The 23,614-nt window shown below is 36.8% G+C and overlaps 1 protein-coding gene across 4 annotated transcripts in view; it reads right to left on the bottom strand.

The window, feature by feature from the left end:
- Nucleotides 1-23,614, bottom strand: part of GRAMD1C (GRAM domain containing 1C) — an 85,548-nt gene that overhangs the window by 50,448 nt on the left and 11,486 nt on the right. For 3 of the 4 annotated variants that reach the window (XM_045902889.3, XM_045902892.3, XM_064591935.1), the window contains 3 exons: nucleotides 16,452-16,536; nucleotides 6,756-6,859; nucleotides 6,001-6,096 (listed from right to left, as the gene is read on the bottom strand). In XM_045902889.3, the coding sequence (XP_045758845.1) occupies nucleotides 6,001-6,096; nucleotides 6,756-6,859; nucleotides 16,452-16,536 (285 nt within the window). Of the gene's footprint in view, nucleotides 1-4,581; nucleotides 4,907-6,000; nucleotides 6,097-6,755; nucleotides 6,860-16,451; nucleotides 16,537-23,614 lie in introns of those variants that run through there. The other variant, XM_064591977.1, reaches the window with a different exon arrangement.

The raw sequence follows: 23,614 nt of genomic DNA, 5'->3' as shown, positions 1-23,614 counted from the left end.
GATAAAACCCCACATTGTGGAGCCTGCTTAGATTCTCTCCTTCTCCCTCCACCCCCCTCAACATACACTCACATGCTCTCTCTCTCTCAAATAAAATAAATAAATAAAATCTTTAAAAACTTTATCTTACAGCAAATACAGTTTTATCAATATTTACTCAGAAAAGAAGCTTGAATAGGTAAATATTTATGTGCATATAATTTATTGCAATCATCTTAAAAACATGAAAAAAATTAAAATTTTATTTATTCTGAACTTTCCAAAGAGACTTGATTTGGTGACCATCTGAGCCAAGTATACATAAAGAATAAAAAAAATATAAGTGGGGCCACCTAGGTGGCTCAGTCACTTAAATGACCGACTCTTGGTTTGGGCTCAGGTCATGATCTCATGGGTCATGAGATGGAGCCCGCTTGGGGCTCTGTGCTCAGCAGGGAGTCTGCTTGAATATTCTTTCTGACCCTCCCCCTACTCACGCACGCACTCTCTCTCTAAAAATAAATAAATGAATAAATCTTTAAAAAATTCAAGTGGATTTCAGAGATCAATTTATTTTAAGGATCTTAATTTCAAATCATATCATCTTTCATAGTCTTCTAAAAAATCCAGAAATGCTTAATTTCTACTAATTATAGATATAAAACACCCATGTTAAAATTTAACTTTGCTTTGAATGCTATGGAAAAAAAATAGCATGTTTCAATCTATAATTCTATGTTTGCTTTTAGCCCTATCTCTTCCACTGCATTTAACTGATTTTGCAAAGTCACGTTTTAAAATAGGCTTTTATGAGAAAATCTGACAAGTGACAGCACTAAATACAGTCTCTCAGAGTATCATCTATTCCGACCCCATAGTTAGTGACTTTTCATGATTGAGTAGTTATTTTTAGGGATGAGAAAGCTCAGTTATATGTTTGATTTGCTAAATAAAATGTCAAACAAATATTATTTTGGATATTTACGCTTTTCATAGAAAGATTTTAAAGTGCTATTTTCCAATTAATAAATTGAAATGTTGCTATGTAATACTCTCCATAAAGCAAAACTTTTCATAACAAGGATATATCAAAGAGATTTTCCAAATGGAATTATATATATAACATGTGGCCTAATGATGACTAATTACTATCCTCCATTTCCTTTTCTTAGACCAAACTGTTTTGCTTTTTGTATTATAATAATCTTACAACCTTTCGTTCAGATATATAGGTAAGTAAAATCTCCTAGTCTATCTAGTCCCCACTTCTTAAACTAAATCACTTATCAATTCTATCCACTCTTGTATACAATCTACCACTTAGTTCTACAACTTTGGGTTACTTTTCTTTTCCTTAGTTTCCTCATCTGAGAAAAACAGGAATAATTATAGTAACAAATTTTTGTGAGAATTAAATGAGAAAATATCTATAAAGAACTTAAAACAGTGTTAGAACAAGTATGTTCAGCAAATGTTAAGTTGTTGTTATCATTATTAAAATTAAAATGCTTGACCCTGAAATGTCACTATATATGTGAGAAACAGTCATACACTGGGCTTAAGAAGGCATGGTCAGGCTGTTCACTGCAGCAGTGTTAATAATAACAAAATATTGGAAATGAACCATGGTAAATTCATTCGATGAAATATTATACAGCATATGAATAAACAGAAATAGCTCCATCTAGATGTGCTAAGCTGTGACTTCAAGAGATATTAAGTTCTTTTTTTTATTAAAGATTTTTATTTATTTTTTGACAAAGAAAGAGACAGTGAGAGAGAGAACACAAGCAGAGGGAGTGGGAGAGGGAGAAGCAGGCTTCCTGCGGAGCAGGGAGCCCGATGCAGGGCTCGATCCCAGAACCCTGGGACCCATGACAACTAAATGTAATTATGTATTTCTAAACTATGTCTATTTGCTATAAAGGATATTATTGGAATAACTGGGGAAATTGAGGAAGGTCTGGTCAGGTAAAAGGGCATCATGACCTGAGCCGAAGGCAGATGCTTAACGACTGAGCCACCCAGGTGCCCCTATTAAGTTCTTCTTAAGAAAAAACTGAAAAACAACATGTATAAAATAGCATTTACTTCAAAAACAAATCAAAACTATATGTGTGTGTGTGTATATATATACACATATGTGTATACACACATACACGTGTCTATATACACATATGTATATGTCTATATATGTATCTATATATATAAACACACAAAGGAAAAAGTCTGAAAAGATACATACCAAACTGATAATAGTGTTTGCGTCTAGAAAAGCAATGGGATTAGGGACTATAGGTATGGAAGGAAGATGTTAGTTTAAGAATTGTTTGATGATTTTGTTACAGAATGCAATATATTCATGTATTGATTGTAAAATTAAGAATATGATTTTTAGCTTTTCTTCCCTTCCTGAACAGTTCAGCCATAAAGCTGTTGGTGGAACAGAGAAAGCAGGCATCCACACTAGAGGTGAGGGTCGGGAGAAGGAGCTGCAGTAGCCCAAAACAATGTCAAAACCAGAAAAGTCGAGGAGGCTGTCACGTAGGATTAACCTATGTGGAGTGTCAGATCCCAAGTAGGTAAGAAGGGCCTCCATGGAACACGGTGTTAGAACGAGAACAGGGTGAGGGGCACGAGTCAGAGCTTACAGAGGGTGACAGTGTAAAGGGGTAGCTTGGCATGGGTATCAGAACCCAAGCATGATGAAGAGTGTGATCACAAATGGTGGCAGCCTACAAAAGCATGTCAGAGCTAGAGCGGGTGAGGGTGACGTAGTGTGATGGAGTCCATGAGGGTGACTTTGTGCTGGGCAGTCAAAGCCTGAAAGGGTGAGGGGGGCAACCACACACAGTGACAAACTGTCATAGAATATTAAGCACAAGCAGGGAATGGAGGGCATCCTTTTATTTTATTTTATTTTTTTTAAGATTTTATTTATTTATTTGAGAGAGAGAGAGAGAGAGAGCATGAGGGGGGGGAGGGTCAGAGGGAGAAGCAGACTCCCCGCTGAGCGGGGAGCCTGATGTGGGACTCGATCCCGGGACTCCGGGATCATGACCCGAGCCGAAGGCAGTCGCTTAACCAACTGAGCCACCCAGGCGCCCCTAAGGAGGGCATCCTTTTAGATGAGTGACCTGGCACAGGGTAAAGTAAAGGCAGGAAAGGTGTTTAGTATGGGATATCAGCTTAAGCAGAGTGAGGAAAGCTTTCACATGGTGAGAGCATCTGTGTCATGACGAGATGGGCAGCAGCCTGACATGAAGTGTCAGAAACCAAGTCAGGTAAAAGGGCATCCATAAGGGGGGGTGGGGCGCCTCGGGGGCACAGCTGACTGAGCATCTGACTCTTGGTTTCAGCTCAGGTCATGATGTCAAGGTCATGAGATCAAGTCCCATGTCAGGCTCTGTGCTCAGCACAGAGTCTACTTAAGACTCTCTCTCTTTCTGGGACGCCTGGGTGGCTCAGTCGGTTAAGCGTCTGCCTTCGGCTCAGGTCATGATCCCAGGGTCCTGGGATCAGGTCCCGCATCGGGCTCCCTGCTCCGCGGGGAGCCTGCTTCTCCCTCTGCCTCTCTCTCTCTCTCTCTCTCTCATGAATAAATAAATAAAATCTTTCAAAAAAAAAAAAGACTCTCTCTCTTTCTCAAATAAATAAATAAATAAATCTTTTTTTAAGGAAAGGGGGGGCATCCATGTGGGGAAGGAGTGGCAAAGGAGAGGAAGATTGGTTACGTAGAGGCCAACTGATCTAGTAGGTAAATATACTGAGGATAATGGGAGCCTGGTTTCTCACAGTCAGGGAAGGGAGTTACAAATAGGAAAGGGAGAAAACAAAAATGAACTCTGTGGTCTTTGATAGGAATTAGAGATATTAGGGTAAATTCATGGTTTATGACAGATAAGTAGACAGACATTGATGTGCAAGTGGGTATATATGTGTATGTATTATATAATTATATATGTATTACATATACCCTTATTCTGACCACTTAGAGGGCTTGGAAATAGTGACACCCCAATAGCAATGAACACACTGGCTTCTAATATCAGTCTCCCCTTAAAAGAAATCAGAACTCTTTGGAGAAATGACTGATTCCAGGGCTGACGCAGGGAAAGCCTGTAATATGCCAAAAATCAAGGAAATGCTCAAATAATGCTGAGAATAGTCAGAAGGACACTGACAGCCTCACACTGGCCAAATTTGGGACAATTTGAGCATCAAAATAAATAATGATAGGGACGCCTGGGTGACTCAGTCAGTTAAGCGTCTGCCTTCAGCTCAAGTCATGATCCTGGAGTCCTAAGATCAAGCCCCGCATCAAGTCCCACATCGGGCTCCTTGCAAGGAGCCTGCTTGTGCACAAATGTGCTCTCTCTCTCTGACAAATAAATAAATAAAATCTGTAAAATAAATAAATAAATATATAAATAAATCATGATAGTAATGGATTAGAACTCATTGAATAAAACAAGAAACTATGAGGGCATACTGATTTAAGTAAGTGAATGCATAAATTTAAAGTCTGATAAGTAATCATATATTTACATAGTTTCAAAGTAGCTTGCCACAAAGCATTATTACAAAGTAAAATGAACTAACTTTACAGTAAAGTCTTGCAGACATCATCTTAATCAGGTGATCCAAGTGAATATCACCAGTAATGGTAGAAATTGAAATCATGGGTCATCTGATGGGATGCAATGGAAAGAACAGAGCATCACTTTCATGTCATTTCTGCCAAAATTGCATAACCCAAGTTTAATTACAAGGAAATATCAGACAAACACAACTGAGGGATATCTTACAAAATAACCTACCCGTAATCTTTAAAAATGTCAAGAGCACAAAAGTCAAAAAAAGACTAAGGGACTATTCCAGAATAAGGAAATTAAAGAGCATGACAACTAAATGTAATTATGTATTTCTAAACTATGTCTATTTGCTATAAAGGATATTATTGGAATAACTGGGGAAATTGAGGAAGGTCTGAGGACTGAACTGTGGTAATGATCAATGTTAACTTCTTGATTTTGATGGTTAGGTTGTGCTTATGCAGGAGAATGTCTTTGTTGGAAATACACACTAGAATATCTGGAGCAATATCTGGAGTGATGAGGCTTCAGAGTGACAACTTACTCTCAAATAGTTCAGAGGAGAAAGTTTTTTGTACTGTACTGGGAAGCATTCTGTAAGGATAAGATTATTTAAAACTAAAAATAAAATGTAAAGTACATTTGAAAGAAACTACAAGATTTAAAAGTATCATTACAATGATTCAATGTTATAATAATGTTTCTCTCCCCTGCTTCTTTTTCCTTTCTCCTTTTCTTTCATTGCTTCCCTTCGTTCCTTCTGTGCTTCCTATCTCCTTCCTCCTTCCCTCTCATTCCCTTCCATACTTGCCTTCTCTTCCTTCCTTCTTTCCTTTTCTTTGTCAGCATTATGCTTCTAATGTCACACACACAGAGCCCTAATCAATCTTCCAGGTGGGTTCAGAAAGATTCTTCATATATCCCCACTAAAAAATGGCAGATATTGTAGTAACTGCCATCCTAAAAAAAGGTATTATAGTGATAATATGTTTACTTATATGCTGTCCAAATCTCTGTTCACCAGAACCATTTGTTTTTATTAGTTGCTACTGTGCAAGTATCATTGACTAAACAATATCATGGGTTTATTAGGGTATTCAGAAATAATGATGTTTTACCAAAGCTTACCCTACCTACCTCTTACAGAAGAAGTGAAAAATATGGGAGAAAGTTCTCTGTGAACTATAAAGCACAAAAAATGTTAGCAGATTTAATTAAAAAAAAAAACAGATTACATGATTACATGTTAAAAAAAAGTTAGCAGTCATTTCATTAGAAATAAGTATTTATACAGAAATCTAGTATTAAATACAATATATCTGTTACAAATTCCTAACTCCAAGAAGAATTACCAACACTGATGAATCAGTATGATGCAGATTTTCTCCACATTATATAACAAAGCAAAGGTAGAAAAGTCTTTCACCTTTTCACCCTCTGTAACAATCTGGATAGCATTTGGGATGAGTCGAGCAGTTTTCTCCTTAGTCATGAAGGTTATGTTCTTTAATGCAATACAAATCTAAGCACACAAAAGAGTGAAAAATTATTAAATGGATTTTTCAGAAACATGTACAGCACAAAATACCAAGTATTACATCAATCTAATCCAGAATATTCCATTGAAAAACCTGAAGGAATTAATAATAATAAGCAAATGCTTATTAAAAATAATAAGCAAATAATAATAAGCAAATAAAAAGCAAATAAGAATAAGCAAATTCTCTGAGAAAAACAGGGTAAGCAGTCAGACATTCTCCCCCGTCAATAATTTCCTCCACAGCTCTTATCTCTAAGTTTAGGATAGAGTGTGAAAAGACATGTGGGTGTTCGTGTTCCATATTAACACATACACACACAAACAAAATTCAGACAGTCTGTCACATAAGACATGATTTTGGCAGTCAAATGGATGTATGTTCAAGCTTTTTTCAACCTGAAATCTCTTTCTCCAACTGTATTAAATATGTACAAATGGAGCTCAATGTATTAAGAAAATAGATCACACACTTCTACAATATACATATTGTATATATATCGATTACATGTATATACAAGTATTATATACAAATATACATAAATTTACTTTGGAATCTAAAGTATACTGTTTTTAGGAGGACTGTATATATTTCTATCTACGCAATTATTTGTATCAACAAATCAAATCCAAATACGTCTTACTGTAGTTTCCCATCTGAAGATGTTGCTATAGAAACACAGCCAGTTTTCTGAAAGATAGAGACGTCCCTGAAGCAAAATGTCCCTCTGAAGAGCACAAGCATAATCTAGATACACAAGAATAAGGAACAACTTATTCACAAAAATCTGGCAACTTTATAATCTTATCCTACTTTAACACATGAAAAGTCATCGCTCTTTGTTCATTAGTTTGTTCATTCACTCACTCACTCATTCAGATACTTTGGGCACCATACACCAGATATTTTGCTGGAAACTAGCATTACCAAACATGGACCTTGCCCTCATAGAACATTCTAGAAGGGAAGGAATACAATAAACAAATACAAAAATAAGTATAATGATCAAAGTGTAGAGAAAGTCTGAGAGACTATAACAAAGAGGACATAGGTATGAGGGGACTGGGCAGGGAAAGAGTATATCAGAAAAAGTTCTCCAGAAAAAGTAGTCTTTAAAGAGAGCTAAAGGTCAATAAATGGTCAGCTGGACCATGAGGAAAGAGCATGTGCAAAGCCCCGTGGTAGAAAAAAAAGTACATTTAAGCAACTATACAAAGAACTCTGGGCTAGAGAAGCTGGAGAAACTAGATATGTAAGGTTCACAGGCTATGGTAGACTGTGAACTTTACAAGAAGCCATTGATGAGTTGTTTTGTTTTATTTTGTTTGCCATTGATGAGTTTTAAGTGGAAGGGGCATGATCAGATGTATATATATATATTTTTTTTTAAGATTTTATTCATTTATTTGACAGAGAGACCCAGCCAGAGAGGGAACACAAGCAGGGGGAGTGGGAGAGGGAGAAGCAGGCTTCCTGCGGAGCAGGGAGCCCGATGCAGGGCTCGATCCCAGGACCCTGGGTTCATGACCTGAGCGGATGGCAGATGCTTAATGACTGAGCCACCCAGGTGCCCCCAGATGTATATTATTAAAGACTACTTTTTTCACACTGTGAGAATGGATTCATATAAATGAATTGGAAGTCCAGGGGAAAATTGATGGTGGCTCAGACCAAGAAATGACAGTATTAAGGGAAAGAAGTAGTTAGATTAAGAGATATTTAAGAGGTAGCATTGATGGGAGATTGGTGATTAGGTAGACATTGGAAAAGGGTGAGGAAAGGGACAATAATTACTCCAAAAATTTTACACATTTTAAGTTAGTTTCAAAGTTGATCCTCTCTGCCTCAGCACTAAAATCCAGTTCTGGTAAATGCCACTAACCACCAGTAAGTTAATACCATGATTTAGATTTGGCTCTTTGGCTAATGTAAATAGTATGGCTAAATTATCAATAATTCAAGATATAAAGGGCTACTGTTGATGGGGTTTGGGAATATAGGTGAGGTTCGGTGGGGTGAGTTCTAGAGCCCACAACCAAGAAAGAATTCTTGAGACATCTTTGGTACAAAATGGTGGTTTATTAAAGCACAGGGACAAGACCCAGTGGGAAGAAAGAGCTGCTGTACTGGGGTTGTCAGGGGTGGCTGATTATATACTCAGGAGTTGGGGGAAGTAAGGAAAAGGGAGGTTTCAAAAGAACTTTCATATGCTAAAGAGGACCGACCTACAAGATACCTACAAGATACCAGAGGCCATCACATTGTCAAGTTAAGGTTGTTTTCCCTTCTAGCAAGATATTAACATTAAGACAGTTGGGACAGCCAGGAGCCTGCTTCTCCCTCTGCTGCTCCCCCTGCTTGTGCTTTTTCTCTCTCTCTCTGTCAAATAAATAATAAAATCTTTAAAAAAAAAAAATAAAAAAGACAGTTGGGAGAATCCTGGAAAAATGTCACACATGTTCCACCCAGGAGTGGGGGGAGGAGGGAGGTTGCAGGGTGTCAGCTTATGCTTTGTCTTCAGCTTGCCTTATGCTCGCTCATCACTGTGAGGAGATTTAGTTTAACTGATATATTTAAAAACTATATAAAGTGATTAGCAATTTAGGAAAACATCGTTGAGGTATAAACCTAAAAATATTTAAATTTAATCATGTTAAATTTGTAAGCAAATACTAAAAATTGAGCAAAGTAATTCAGTCTTTCAAAATGTTTCCTTCAGCAAAACAAAACTGAGATGCCCCCAAACAAAAATCCTAGTAAATAATTAAGTAGATTAAGTTACTTATTACTAGTATGCATCTCTAAAACAGGGATTGGGCTCAAGGTCACCTTGGGGTGTCCTGAAATTTTTATCTAAGCCACTGAAACATTTTATTAATTTAGTGCTTCTCGCATTTCAGATCAGAAATACTTGGCAGTGGTTGGTTAAGCGATTGCCTTCGGCTCAGGTCATGATCCTGGAGTCCCAGGATCGAGTCCCGCATCGGGCTCCCTGCTCAGCAGGGAGACTCTTTCTCCCTCTGACCCTCCCCCACCTCATGTGCTCTCTCTCTCTCTCAAATAAATAAATAAAATCTTTAAAAAAAAAAAAAAGAAATACTTGGCAGACTTATTAAAACACAGATTTCTAGGCCCCTCCCAGAGTTTCTGATTAAACAAGTCTGGAGCAGGGTAGAGAGTTTCAAGTCTAACATGATCCCAGGTAACACCAACATCGCTAGCCTGTGGACCGCACCATGAGAACCAGGGCACTATTTTACATTAAACTATGTTCAAAGCCATAGCAACCAACCAGATTATTTTAACTGAAGGCTATTTGATATAGATTGACGGACTTTTTTCAGTGGTTTAAAAAAGGGCTTCCCTGGGGCACCTGGCTTGCTCAGTCAGTTAAGCGTCTGACTCTTGATTTCGGCTCAGGTCATAGTCTCAGGGTGGTGGGATGGAACCCCATGTCCTGCTCCACACTCAGCAAGAAGATTCTCTCTCTCCCTCTTCCTCTGCTCCTCGCCCCCACCTCTAGGATGGATAAATAAATATTTTTTTTTAAAGGGGGGGTTGGAGTCCCAAAACAGATATATTTTATTGGAATAAACTTATACCTCAATAAATTTTTTTTATAAAATGGCTTTCTAGCAATATGGTCCATGCAGGAAATGGAAAAAAATTTTTAAGCCAGATTTTCCATTTTTTTTTTTACTCCCAATTTCTCTACTGTTAAGTAAACATGTAATTATCATTTCAGAAGGCAATATTCTACCTAATTTGAGTCAAATAAAAATCTGATTCCTCTAGAATAGAATAAGGAAATGTTTATCAAAAATTGTTTTATGGATTTTATAACTTTATAATTAGTGACTAGAAAGTTAGAATAAAATTAAGTAAATTAACCAAGCAATATAGATCACTTTGATGTGTGTGTTAACATCAACAACTAGCTATTACATAATCAATTTTGAAACAATTATTCAATTGTTTCAATTCTAATTCTTAAAGATTTATTTTATTAACTATAACATAACAAAGGTTACAGTGGAAGTATGTTATGGAAATACAGATGGAGTGAATCAGCACCATATACTTCTAGAGTAAGACTGCACAATAAATAAACAAGATGTCCTATTTACAGTTTTACCAAAGAATTTAGACATCATCTATCCATAAAGGAGATAACAGTGAATTAAAAGAATGGGTTTTTAAACAATCATGTCAGGAAACACACATCCCAAAGTATTCTTTTCTAGCAGCAATCATCTTTGGGAGCCCAATAATGCTAACATTGCTTTAAAAAATACTCTCCGGAACAACATTTTCAGGATTGCTTTCAGATTTAATATTTAAGTTATAAAAGAAACCATTCTCCTTATTTATTTTTTTTTATTTTTTAGAGAGAGAGCAAGCGGGGAGAGGCAGAGGGAGAAGAAAGAGAATCTCCACACTGAGTGTGGAGCCTGAGGTGGGGCTTGATCCCACAACCCCGAGACCATGACCGGAGCTGAAATCAAGAGTTGGACACCCAACCGAGCCACCCAGTTCCCCAACCATTCTCCTTTTTTATACTTTACATTTTTTTTTTTTTTTGAGAGAGAGAGACTGAGAGAGAGAGAGCATGAAAGGGGGGAGGGTCGGAGGGAGAAGCAGACTCCCCGCCGAGCAGGGAGCCCGATGCGGGACTCGATCCAGGGACTCCAGGATCATGACCTGAGCCGAAGGCAGTCGCTTAACCAACTGAGCCACCCAGGCGCCCTATACTTTACATTTTTTGTGTTGTTTGCTTTTTGTTTGAGACAACTGTAAAGGTAAATACAAATTGAAAAAGAAAAAAATTAATTTTCCCTGGTACAAAATGGGAAAAAAAAAACTGCCTCTTCACTTCTGTTTGATTATTTTCTGTAGAAAATTTGTAAATTCTTTTCTTCTTGCTCCTTTGAGAAATACATGAATCTTTTTATTTTTATTTTTATTTATTTATTTTTTTAAAGATTTTATTTATTTGACAGAGAGAGACACAGGGAGAGAGGGAACACAAGCAGGGGGAGCGGGAGAGGGAGAAGCAGGCTTCCTGCTCGATCCCAGGACCCTGGGATTGTGACCTGAGCCGAAGGCAGACGCTTAACGACTGAGCCACCCAGGTGCCCCATGTGAATCTTTTTAAAAGCAAAATAAGCCCTTGCCAGTTTTAGAACCCAGGAATGTTTTCTCAAGGACCTAGTAGCCATCTCTTTGAAATGTAAACATCAAGAGAGATAATACCCTTATCTCCCAGTTTCTGTGTTAGGGTAGGAGCTCACCTTCGGCCAGCATCTTTTTTTTTTTTATTCTTATATTAATCCCCATACATTACATCATTAGTTTTAGATCAAGTGTTCCATGATTCATTATTTGTGCATAACACCCAGTGCTCCATGCAGAATGTGCCCTCCTCAATACCCACCACCAGGCTAACCCATCCTCCCACCCCCCTCGGCCAGCATCTTGATACAAGTTGCAAAACTAACTCCTGTCATAAAGATATGAGTTTATTTTTCCTTTGCATAAAGTCAGTTAGCTAACTCAGAGAGTAGCCCCAATTATCAGGTGAATTTATGAGGAAATGTGTGTGATAAATAGTACTATCAAGTCCTCTTACTTGAGGACTAGTTATCATTTATCTCTAGAACATGTGTAAAGGGTTGCATCTGTTTGGTTATTTAAAAGGGTGAGATTTCTTTCCGTCTTTCTTCACAATCTCTTTTACAGATTACCCATGATGCACATCCCATTCCAGTTGAATGCTTATTCAATAATAAAAACTGTTTTCTTTCTTTTCTACTTTTGTGGAGTTTTCAGGATGGGTAGGATATTTTCTTTTTAATTATATTTCCCCAACATAACATTTTCTTTGGCCAAGATTAAGCAAGAAAACAAGAAGGCACAAATGAATATTAGAAGTGAAAAGGCAGACTCCAGCTAAAGCAGATGTTTAGAAATATTCTAGGGATAGTAGGTTGTCCTAATCAGGAATTCACCCTTGGGATAGGTCAGCTAACAATTTAATTAGGACTACACTCCTTCAGGGGCTACTATAAGCCCTTCTGTTACCTTTATTACTGTTTAACGACAAATGTTTGGCTAATCAGCATAGACATATTAGAAAAGGGTTTTCATTAGTGAAATTAGTGGCTTGTTTATCAGTATATTGGATGCTACACATGGGGTCACACTGGTGAAATCAGTTGTATAAATATACATGGATTGGTTAAAATCTTTTAGAGATCCTCTTCATCATCATTATTATATGCACAGAGAGTAAGAACCTATTAAGCCTTCAAGCATTTATATCAATATAGACTCATGGATATTTATTTTATTCTTCAGGTTATAATCCAATATTGTCATTATTTTATTGCTCAAATTATTCTGTCTTTGACCACTGGGAGTTCTTTCAAGTTGGCTCCTTTTTTTTTTTTTTTTTAAGCACTTCGTTACTTTCTGGCACTGTAAGACTGTATGATACTCCACAGTCACTCATCTTGTATTTTCATAGTCCCAGCCCCAGAGCTCTCATTCCTTTCATTGGGGAATGGTATTTAGAGACCAGTATCTGGGTCCTGGACATGCTCACTGATACTGGGATATCACTGTTTCTAGTCCCTAGCAACAGACACAGGTAGGGAATAGATGTATATATGCTAATCGACCCTTGAGTGCAATTATGTCACTCATTTGTAATACAGTTAGATTCTTTTTTTACCAATGGCATTGCAACCTGGGATCTCCTGATACCCTGGTTGATTTAATTTTTATACAATAAAGATTTAACATGCAATTATGTAACCACCACCACAGTACCATATAGAATCACTGTAAAAATTCCCTTGTGAAACCACTCTCCCCTCCCAGTGCCCACAGATCTGTCTTCCATCCTTATATATTTGCATTTTTAGAATGTCATATAAATGGAATCATAAAATATGTAACCTTTGGAGTTTTGCTTTTTTCAATCACTGATCTCTACCTCAGAAACCAATAATACATTATATGTTAATTAATTGAATTTAAATTTTAAAAAATGAAAAAAATAAATGAAAGGGGCCATCATTACAGATCCAATAAAAAGTAAAAGGATAATAAAGGAATCATATGGACAAAAAAAAAAGAAAAATGTATTGAAGATTCATCCATGTTGCTGTGCATATTAATAGCTTGCTCCTTCTTACCGCTAAATAGTATACCATTGTATAGATGTACCATAGTTTGTTTATTCATTCACCAGTTGAATGACATCTTGGTTATTCCCAATTGTTAATAAAGATGTTACAAACAATCATGTACAGGACTTTTGTGAACATAAGTTTACAGTTCACTTGAGAAAATAACTAGGATTAGTAGGTCATATGATTAAGTGTATGTTTGACTTTACAAGAAACTGCCAACTTGCCATCCAAAGCAGCTGCGCCAGTTTGCATTCCCACCACTAATGGATGAGCATCCTATAGCTTTGTATCTCATCATCATTTGGTGTTGTCAGTTGTTTTGTTGTTGTTTTTAATTTTAGCAATTCTCATTAGCATGTAGTTTACTTGTACTTTAAGGTGCATTTCCCTATAATAATTGATGTTGAGCATTTTTTATATGCTTATTTGTCATCCATATATATCTTTGGTAAAGTGCCTATTTACCTGTTTTTTAAAGTGGGTTGTATTTTTATTATTGACTTTCAAGAATAGCTTTATTCTGGGCGCCTGGGTGGCTAAGTCGGTTAAGCAACTGCCTTCGGCTCAGGTCATGATCCCAGGGTCCTGGGATCGAGTCCCGCATCGGGCTCCCTGTTCTGCGGGGAGCCTGCTTCTCCCTCTCCCACTCCCCCTGCTTGTGTTCCCTCTCTCGCTGTGTCTCTCTCTATCAAATAAATAAATAAAATCTTAAAAAAAAAAAAAAAGAATAGCTTTATTCTAAAGACAAGGGTTTTTTTAAAATCAGATATGGGATTATCAACTATTTTCTCTCAGTCTGTAGCTTGGTAAAATTATACATGGTTTTAGTTTTTTACTTTGTAAAAATCTGCATTTTCCAAATTTTATACAATGAACAGGTTTATTATATCAGTGAGAGAAAACTATAAAATGTAAATTTTTGAAAGCGAATTTACACACTGAAAAATACCTAGAAAGTTATCCAAACAATTTTAACCAAAATTATATGTAGGTGTTAGGATTACTGATAATTTTCAATTTTTTTCTTTATATTTTTCTGTATAACTTTAATGTTTTATAATGAGTATATATCACTGTATCATCAGATTCTTTCAAGATGGCAATGACAAGTATGATAAATTTTATAAAGGTTTCCATGAAAAGTATTTAATTTCAAGTGACAACTGGCAAGAAACATTTGCAACACACATGAAAAAAGATCTAATTTTTAAACATCTAACAAGCTACTACAAATTAAGAAAAAGACAAACAACCACCAGAAAAATGGGCAAAGTTTTTGAAGAGAAATGTTCACAGGAAAAGAAATACAAATGGTTTATAGACATATGAACAGATGTTCAATCTCCTTTATAATTAAAGAAATGCATATTTAAACAATGATTAAGTACCATTTCTACCTACCAAATTTTACTAAAGCAAAGGTCCTGAGGTGTAGCAAAACAGGTACTTACATACACTGTTAATGAAAATGCAAATTGGTACAGCCTTTTTGGAGGGTAACTTGGCAATAATAAACTTTTTAAATGCTCATTACCTTTTTGCCACAATTCCACTTCATAAAATTTTTTATCCTACAATATGTGTGCACATATGTGCCAAAACAAATGTAAAAGTTTCAGTGCAACATTATCAGAAATAGTAAAAGACAAGAAGCAATCAAAATGTCCATCAATAAAGGATTTGTTAAATAAATTATGGTACAAAGTTCATTTAATTGAATACCAGGCAGGCATTAAAAGAATGAAGTGGATCCTTAAGTATGCTAATAAAAAGAGCTCAAAACAAGGTTCAAAGAGTAAGCACAGTATGTTCCCATTTAAATTCTGTTAGGAATATACGTATATGCCTCTTGAAATACCTACAGAAAATTTCTGGAAATATACGTAAGAAATCACTAAAAGTGGTTATATAGCCCAGGAAGAACGTTGCAGTGGTCTTGGTCAGAAGGACCACTCACTTCTCATTATATGCCGTTATATGCCGTGTTTGAATATTTTGTCATGAGAATGCATTACTTTCAAATGTTCTTAGAAATTGTTTTAATTCATTATAATGATATTTTGGTACTGAGCTGAACTACTAGAAATTCAGTTACATTTTATTGTATATTGCCCAACAGTACCAGAAATCAGAAATTTCTATGAATAAATGATTTAAATGAAATATACACTAAAATTAAAATTGAGTTCTATATTTTGATTACAAAGAATCTATATTAAGCTTGTATCAAAAATTAAGCACTTTTATAAGGAAAATGGCTAAATTTTTCCTCTTAAAGTCTATTGCAAACAAAATCTATCTGAGAGATTACATGAGGGGTACCTGGCCGGCTGAGGTGGAAGAGCATGTGACTCTTGATCTCAAGGTCATGAATTCAAGCCCCACACTGGGTATAGAGATTACGAAAAGAATAAATAAATAAACTTTTAAAGAAATGAAAGATTACACGAAAATAACATAGCCCTAGAAAATTTTATAAAACTGCTCTATAATCTGTTAAGGAGTACCTTTTTCCAGGGAAAGGTAATATATATTGAACATCAAATTTAAAATTTTTCCTACAAAACCATATAAAACAAGCACCAGAAGAAATTGTGACAATAATTTTCTTTTAGTTCTATTTTCTTAGCTAGTACTTAATTTTTTTTTTTTTTTTTTTTTTTTTTTTGGTGCAAAATGGTGGTTTTTATTAAAGTACAGGGACAGGACCCATGGGAGTACTTAATATTTTTATCTCAGAAATCACTCCTCCCGGGGCGCCTGGGTGGCTCAGTCGGTTAAACAGCTGCTTTCGGCTCCGGTCATGATCCCAGGGTCCTGGGATCGAGCCCCACATTGGGCTCCCTGCTCCACGGGAAGCCTGCTTCTCCCTCTCCCACTCCCCCGCTTGTGTTCTTGCTCTCGCTATCTCTCTCTCTGCCAAATAAATATATAAAATCTTTAAAAAAAAAAAAAAAAGAGAAAGAAGTCACTCCACCCCAAATTACAACTTGGTTTTACATTATCTAATATGAAGCTTATCTTGAAAAATATTTTCTGTCTAGCACAAAGGCTTAAATTTTCTACAAATATTGTCACTCGTCAGTTCTATTTTGATAATGAGGTAGTAAAATGGTTTTTTACAACTTCCTGTCTTTTTTTACCTGCTATCAGCTTCTCTGTATCAGGTAAACGAGTGAACTGTCTTTTGTATTCCTCATTCCTGTCTTTATAGGTGGAACTTGAAATCTGCAACAATAAAAAGATTAAATTTCCACTTAATTATAATCTTCATTAGATTAAGTGAAATGTAGTGTCTTAGAAAATAAATTTAAAATGGGCTGTAAAATAACATGCTTTTTATGCAATATTTTGTATGTTTTTATAAGAAAAACCACATACATAAACATTTCAAAAACCACCAAAAGGAAGCAAAGGAAGCTCCCAGCATACTGGAGTAAGGAGTTCAGCAAATTCTCTCTGCAAAAACAAATATACAGCTGAGTTGATTCAGCGTGGAGAGCAGAAAAGCTACGCCCAGCAGTAAAAGGGAAAATTCTGAAGTTATCCATGAGAGTGTGAGGTTGCAGTCTCAACTGGGGCAAGAAACAAGCACACTGGCAGATTAGCAGGCGACTTAACAAAGAGATCTTGGAGGAGAGATAGCCATAAATGGGCCTGAAAAACTTCCCATGTATTCCTGGCTAAACAGAAGCTGCATGCATGTGTAGCAGAGACTAGAGAATTCCCAAACTATCCACAGATTCCTGGCTAGAGACATAAGAAGTTTCCTGAGGGAAAACATAAAAATTGAGACAAACTTGAAAATGTCCTGAACATTAAATGCATTCCCCAACCTATACACAGATCTCTCAGAAGGGAAAAATGGCACTGGCACTATGCACTCGAGGACAATTTCTGACCAATCACTGGCTAACATAAGGGGTGACCACTGGGAAGTCAGCCTTAAAAATAAAAACAATGACAACAACAACAACAATAAGCTGAGCAGAGACCAGACAAATAGATTTCACAGATTTACTCTAGGCACATTACTAAACAAACAAAAATCATCAATGACAAGCTTTAGGAGTAGAAAGGATGTGACCAGAATCCATAATTGCTACAATACATCATCTAAATTGTACAATTCTTAACAAAAATTATGAGACATGCAAAGAAAAAGAAAAATGTGACTCATACTAAAAAAAGAGAAGCAGGCAATAGAGTCTTTCAAGGTCCCCAGATACTAGATTGAGCAGACAAAAACATCAAAGCAGTTAATAAATATATTAAACAACTGAAGAGAACCATGCTTAAAGAATTAAAGGAAGGGGCACCTGGGTGGCACAGTTGGTTAAGCATGCAACTCTTGGTTTCAGCTCAGGTCATGATCTCAGGGTCCTGGGATCAAGCCCCACATCAGGCTCATGCTCAGCATGGAGTCTGCTTGGGATTCTCTCTCTCCTTCTCCCTCTGCCCCTCCTGCTCATGCTGTCTCTCTCTCTCAAATAAACAAAATCTTAAAAAAAAAAAAGAATTAAAGGAAAATATGACAATAATGATTCAACAAGTAGAGAATCTCAACAAATACATTTTTTAAATTCTTTTAAGGAGAAAAAGGACATTCTGGAGTTGAAAACTACATTCCACTGAAATAAAAAATTCACAGAGGGGCTCAGAGGGGCTCAACAAAAAATTCAATATGGCAGGGAAAGAATCAGTGAACTTAAAGATAGATTAGCAAAAATTATCTAATTTGAAGAATAGAGATAAAAAAAGACTAGAAAATGAACAGACTCAGAAACCTGTGAGACAACATTAATTGATTCAAATACAAGAAATGGGAATAACAGAAGGAAAAGGGAGGCAGAAAAACATTTAAAGAAACAATGGTTAAAACTTTCAAAATCTGAGGAAAAACATTAATCGATAGATCAAAGAAGCTCAATTAACCAAGTAAGATAAAGGAAAGAGATTCTAGGGTGCCTGTGTGTCTCAGTTGGTTACGTGTCTGACTCCTGATTTCAGTTCAGGTCATGATCTCAGGGTTGTGAGATGGAGCCCCGAGTTGGGCTCTGCAGCGAGTCTGCTTGAAATTCTCTCTCTCTCCCTGTGCCCCTACCCAACTCATGCATGCTCTCTCTCTCTCTCTAAAATAAATAAATCTTAAAACATATACATGTATAATAAAAAATAGATAAAAATTAAAAATAATAAAAATTAAATTTTTTTAAATTAAAAAAATTAAAGAACTATATCATAGTTAAATTATTGAAAGACAAAGGAGAATAAGAAAACAGCAGGAGAATAATGACTCATACATACAGGTAAAAAACCAGTACAATTAATGGCTGACTCCTCATCATAAACAATGCAGACAGCAGACCTGCTTTAAAGAAATTCAAAGGGAAGTCCTTCAGGCTGCAAAGAAATGTTACAGTATGGTAACTCAAATCCACAAGAAGAAATAAAGAACACCAGAAGTGGAAATATCAAAAGGAATTAAAATGGTATCCTAAAAAACATGTGACACAAGATTATTCTAAAATTTATATGGAAGGGCTCCTTTCATGATAAAAACACTCAGCAAGGCGGCAAGAATATGGAGAAACTGGATCACCCATACACTGTGGTGGGAACATAAAATGGTACAGCCACTCTGGAAAACAGATTGGCGATTTCTTAAAAACTAAATATGCAACTATCAATGACCCAGCAATTGCATTCCTGGGCATTTACCCCTAGAGATGAAAACTCATGTTCACCCAAAAACCTGTACATGAATATCTACAGCAGTTTTATTCACCATAACCCCAGACTGGAGGTAGCCCAGATAGTCTTCAGTGGATATACGGTTAAAACTGTGGTGCTTCCATACCTTGGAATACTACTGAATACTACTCAGCATTAAAAAGGAATGAACTGGGGTGCTGGGTGGCTCAGTCAGAAAAATGTGTGACTTGTGATCTCTGGGTCATGAGTTCAAGCCCCACACTGGGTATAGAGACTACTTTAAAAAAATATATAATATATATATATATATACACACACACATATATATACATTCATACATATATAAACTTTAAAAAGGAATGAACTCTTGGTACACAAAACAAAATAGATGGATTGCCAGGGAATTGTGAGTGAAAATTGAAAAGGTTACATACTGTATGATACCATTTATATAATATTCTTAAAATGACATAATTATAAAAATGGAGAACAGGGGCGCCTGGGTGGCTCAGTTGGTTGAGCGACTGCCTTCGGCTCAGGTCATGATCCTGGAGTCCCAGGATCGAGTCCCACATCGGGCTCCCTGCTCGGCAGGGGGTCTGCTTCTCTCTCTGACCCTCTCCCCTCTCGTGCTCTCTGTCTCTCATTCTCTCTCAAATAAATAAATAAAATCTTTAAAAAAAAAATGGAGAACAGATTAGTGGTTGACAAGGGTTGAGTAGGGGGAAGGGGCACTATAAAAAGGCTGTGTCTATAAAAAGGATTCTTGCTGTGATGAAAATGTTCCTTATCAATGTGATATTGTACTATACTTTTGTAAGATGTTATCATTGGGGGAAAGTTGTTTAAAGAGTACAGGTTATCTGTATCATGTCTTTTTTTTAAAAAGATTTTATTTATTTGAGAGAGAGAGAACAAGCACAACCAGTGGGAGGGGCAGAGGGAGAGAAATAGGCAGGCTCCCTGCTGAGCAGGGAGCTGGAACACACGGGGCTCAGTCCCAGGACTCTGGGATCATGACCTGAGCCAAAGGCAAAAGCTTAACCAACTGAGCCACTCAGGTGGCCCTATCTGTATCATTTCTTACAACGGCATGTGAGTTTAAAATTATCTCAAACTAAAAGTAGGAAAAAAAATAAAAAGAGAAAGTCTGTAGGGTTAGAATAAATGTGTTAATTCTACATAGGAGGCAGAAATGGTTGAAGTGCTTTTAATGCTGATTCAGAGATCATTCTCCACATTCTTTTTTAATTTTTTAAATTTAAATTCAATTAATTAACATATAGTATATCATTAGTTTGAGAAGTAGAGTTCAGTAATTCATCAGTCTTACATAATATCCAATGCTCATTACATTACAAGCCCTTCTTAATGTCCGTCACCCAGTTACCCCATCCCCCCACCCCCTCTTCTCAGCAACCCTGTTTGATTAAGAGTCTCTTATGGTTTGTCTCCCTCTCTGACTTCATCTTGTTTTATTTTTTCCTCCCTTCCCCTATGATCCTCTGTTTTGTTCCTTAAATTCCACATGAGTGAGATCATATAATTGTCTTTCTCTGATTGACTTATTTCACTTAGCATAATACCCTCTAGTTCCATCCACATTGTTGCAAATGGCAAGATTTCAATTTTTTGCTGGCTGAGTATTATTCCATTGTATATATATATACCACATCTTCTTTATCCATTCATCTGTCGATGGACATCTTGGCTCTTTCCATAGTTTGGCTATTGTGGACATTGCTGCTATAAACATCGGAGTGCAGGTCACTACATTTGTATCGGACATAAACATCGGACCCCTTTGGGTCACTACATTTGTATCTCTGAGGTAAGTACCTAGTACTGTAATGTTCATGGGGGTAGCTCTATTTTCAACTTTTTGAGGAACCTCCATACCGTTTTCCAGAGTGGCTGCGCTGCTTGCATTCCCACCAACAGTGTAGGAGTGTTCCCCTTTCTCCACATCCTCACCAACATCTCTCATTTCCTGACTTGTTAATTTTAGCGATTCTGACTGGTGTGAGGTATCTCATTGCAATTTTGATTTGAATTTCCCTGATGCTGAGTAATGTTGAGCATTTTTTCATGCATCTGTTGGCCATTTGTATCTTCACATTCTTCTTTGTTCTCCCTCCAACTACCTATCTTTAGGTTATTTTACTACTCCTTGTCAATAACATCATCACCAGAGAAATAACACAAGTAAAATTATTTAATTATTGAGCAAAATGTGACTAATGTAATAGAAACTCACTCTTGGATGTGGCTCATAGGAACAATGTCATGGCTTTTAAATTCACATCTCATATCTAATAAACGTTTTTTTGGAAAGGCAGATAGAGAATGCTGAGCTAGAATTTTTGTATTATTTTAGATTTGGTTTGTATGTGCTACTTAAAATTTCTCATCATTGGGGAGCCCAGCTGGCTCAGTTGGTTGAGTGTCTGCCTTCAGCTCAGGTCATGATCTCGGGGTCCTGGCATTGAGCCCCCAGTCAGGCTCCCTGCTCAGTGGGGAGCCTGCTTCTCCCTCTCCCTCTGCCCCTCACCCCCCACTTGTGCTCTCTCTCTCTCAAATAAATAAATAAAATCTTTAAAATTTCTCATTATCCTAGATAATAGAAAGCATATACTTAAGATGAAGTCTTAATTAATAACCCAATAAATAAATAAAATCTTTAATTAATAACCCAATAACACTATTATTATTTCCATATTCTCTATGTCATTTATTAAATGTTAATTTATTGATAATTTCTTAGTAGTCATGTTACTTTTCCAAAATATTTTTCCATGTTGATGTTGTCATCTTTAAAGAAGTATACATGTTTAAAGATTTTATTTATTTATTTGACAGAGAGAGAGAGAGGAGGGGAGGGGCAGAGGGGAAAGGCAGAGGGAGAAAGAGAAGCAGACTGCGCACTGGGCAGGGAGACTGACCCAGGACTCCATCCCAGGACCCTGGGATCATGGCCTGACTCGAACGCAGATGCTTAACCGACTGAGCTACCCAGATGCCCCCAAACTATACTTTTTAATGTCACTAGTAGCTTTTACTTTGCAAATCCAATAGTCAATTTTCAGGCCTCACCTTACTCTATCACAATAGGTCACTCTGTCCATGCCACACTTCCTAAGATTTTATCTCATTAGCCAAATCTCAGTTTCTTTCGCCAGTTTCTGCTCTACCACCTAAACATTGGAGAGAGGTTCTAAACATTGGAGAGTCCACTTCTTTTCTTTATCCATACTTTTTCCCTAGATGATCTCATCCAATCTTTATAAATCTGTCTTTAAATACCAGCCATACTCAAAGTCTCCCAAATTTACTCCCCGCTTCAATCTCTCTCCTGAGATTCAAGTCATAAATCCAATAGCCTACTAGACTTTTCTACTTGCATATCAAATATGTACCCCACTTGATTTCCCCAACCCCCAAAACTACTTCTCTCCTGTCTTTCTCTTCCCCTAAGTGATGTTTCCATGCACCTAGTTGCACTGATCAGAAACCTAGGAATCATTATCCTTGACCTTTTTCTTCTTCCTCACTCACCACATCTGACCCCATCAGTAAGCTGTCAAACAGGCCAATCTTATTCCTGCCTCTTGCCTTTCCACAGAACACCACTCCCCTTTCCCCTTCCTCACGTGATTCATCTGTGTTCTTTCCTTGTCCCCGATATAGGGCTCTCTCAAATGCCACCTCCTCAGAAAAGCTTTTCCACACCATCCTAACTGAAAATGCTACTCCCTTCCATGTGACTCTCTATACCCTACATTCCTCTATTGTCTTCTATCATTACCTGACATAATATTACACATTTGCAAAAAAAGAGAAAGAGAGAGGGAGGCAAACCATAAGAGACTATTAGCTATATAAACTATAGAGAATAAACTGAGGGTTGCTGGAGGGGAGGTGGGCAGTGGATGGGCTAAGTGGGTGATAGGTATTAAGGAGGCACTTGGTGTGATGAGCACTGGGTGTTGTATGTAAGTGATGAATCACTAAATTACCCTGAAAGCAATACTATAGTTTATGTTAACTAGAATTTAAATAAAAACTTGAAACAAAAAAAAAACATATTACACATTTGCTTATGTGTATACTATTCATCTCCCAATCAGCTCTAGAATGGCAGAGACATTTAGAACAGCCTGGTGCACAGAAGACACTCTAATGAATTACTAAATTACTATTCCTGGGGCACCCAGCTGGCTCAGTCAGAAGAGCATGTGACTCTCAGAGTCGTGAGTTCAAGCCCCATGCTGGGCGTAGAAATTACTAAAAAAATAAATAAACTTTTTTAAAAAAGCTATTACTATCTTAATTCATGTATATCTACCTTTGCCACTTGTTTGATAATAATGTCTCTGCTCATATATTCTTTTCATTTATCCTGTGAGAGACTCACTGTACTTCCTGATTCTGGTCTTTCATCAAGAGTAGAAAATTTTCAGGCATATCTTTTTGAATATTGCCTTTATGCTGATCTTCTGAAACTTCTATTAGATTCATATTGGACTCCTCTTCTTTTCTTCTTATCACTTAAGCCATTCTCTTTCAAATTTTTCTATTGTCACCTCTCAGT

This window comes from Mirounga angustirostris, unplaced genomic scaffold (genome assembly GCF_029215605.1).
Source record: "Mirounga angustirostris isolate CCGP_5_RB_7025 unplaced genomic scaffold, mMirAng1.0.hap1 SCAF_1, whole genome shotgun sequence".
Lineage (NCBI taxonomy): Eukaryota > Metazoa > Chordata > Mammalia > Carnivora > Phocidae > Mirounga > Mirounga angustirostris.
The sequence above is the reverse complement of the archived record's forward strand: the minus strand, read 5'-3'. Positions and strand labels throughout refer to the sequence as shown.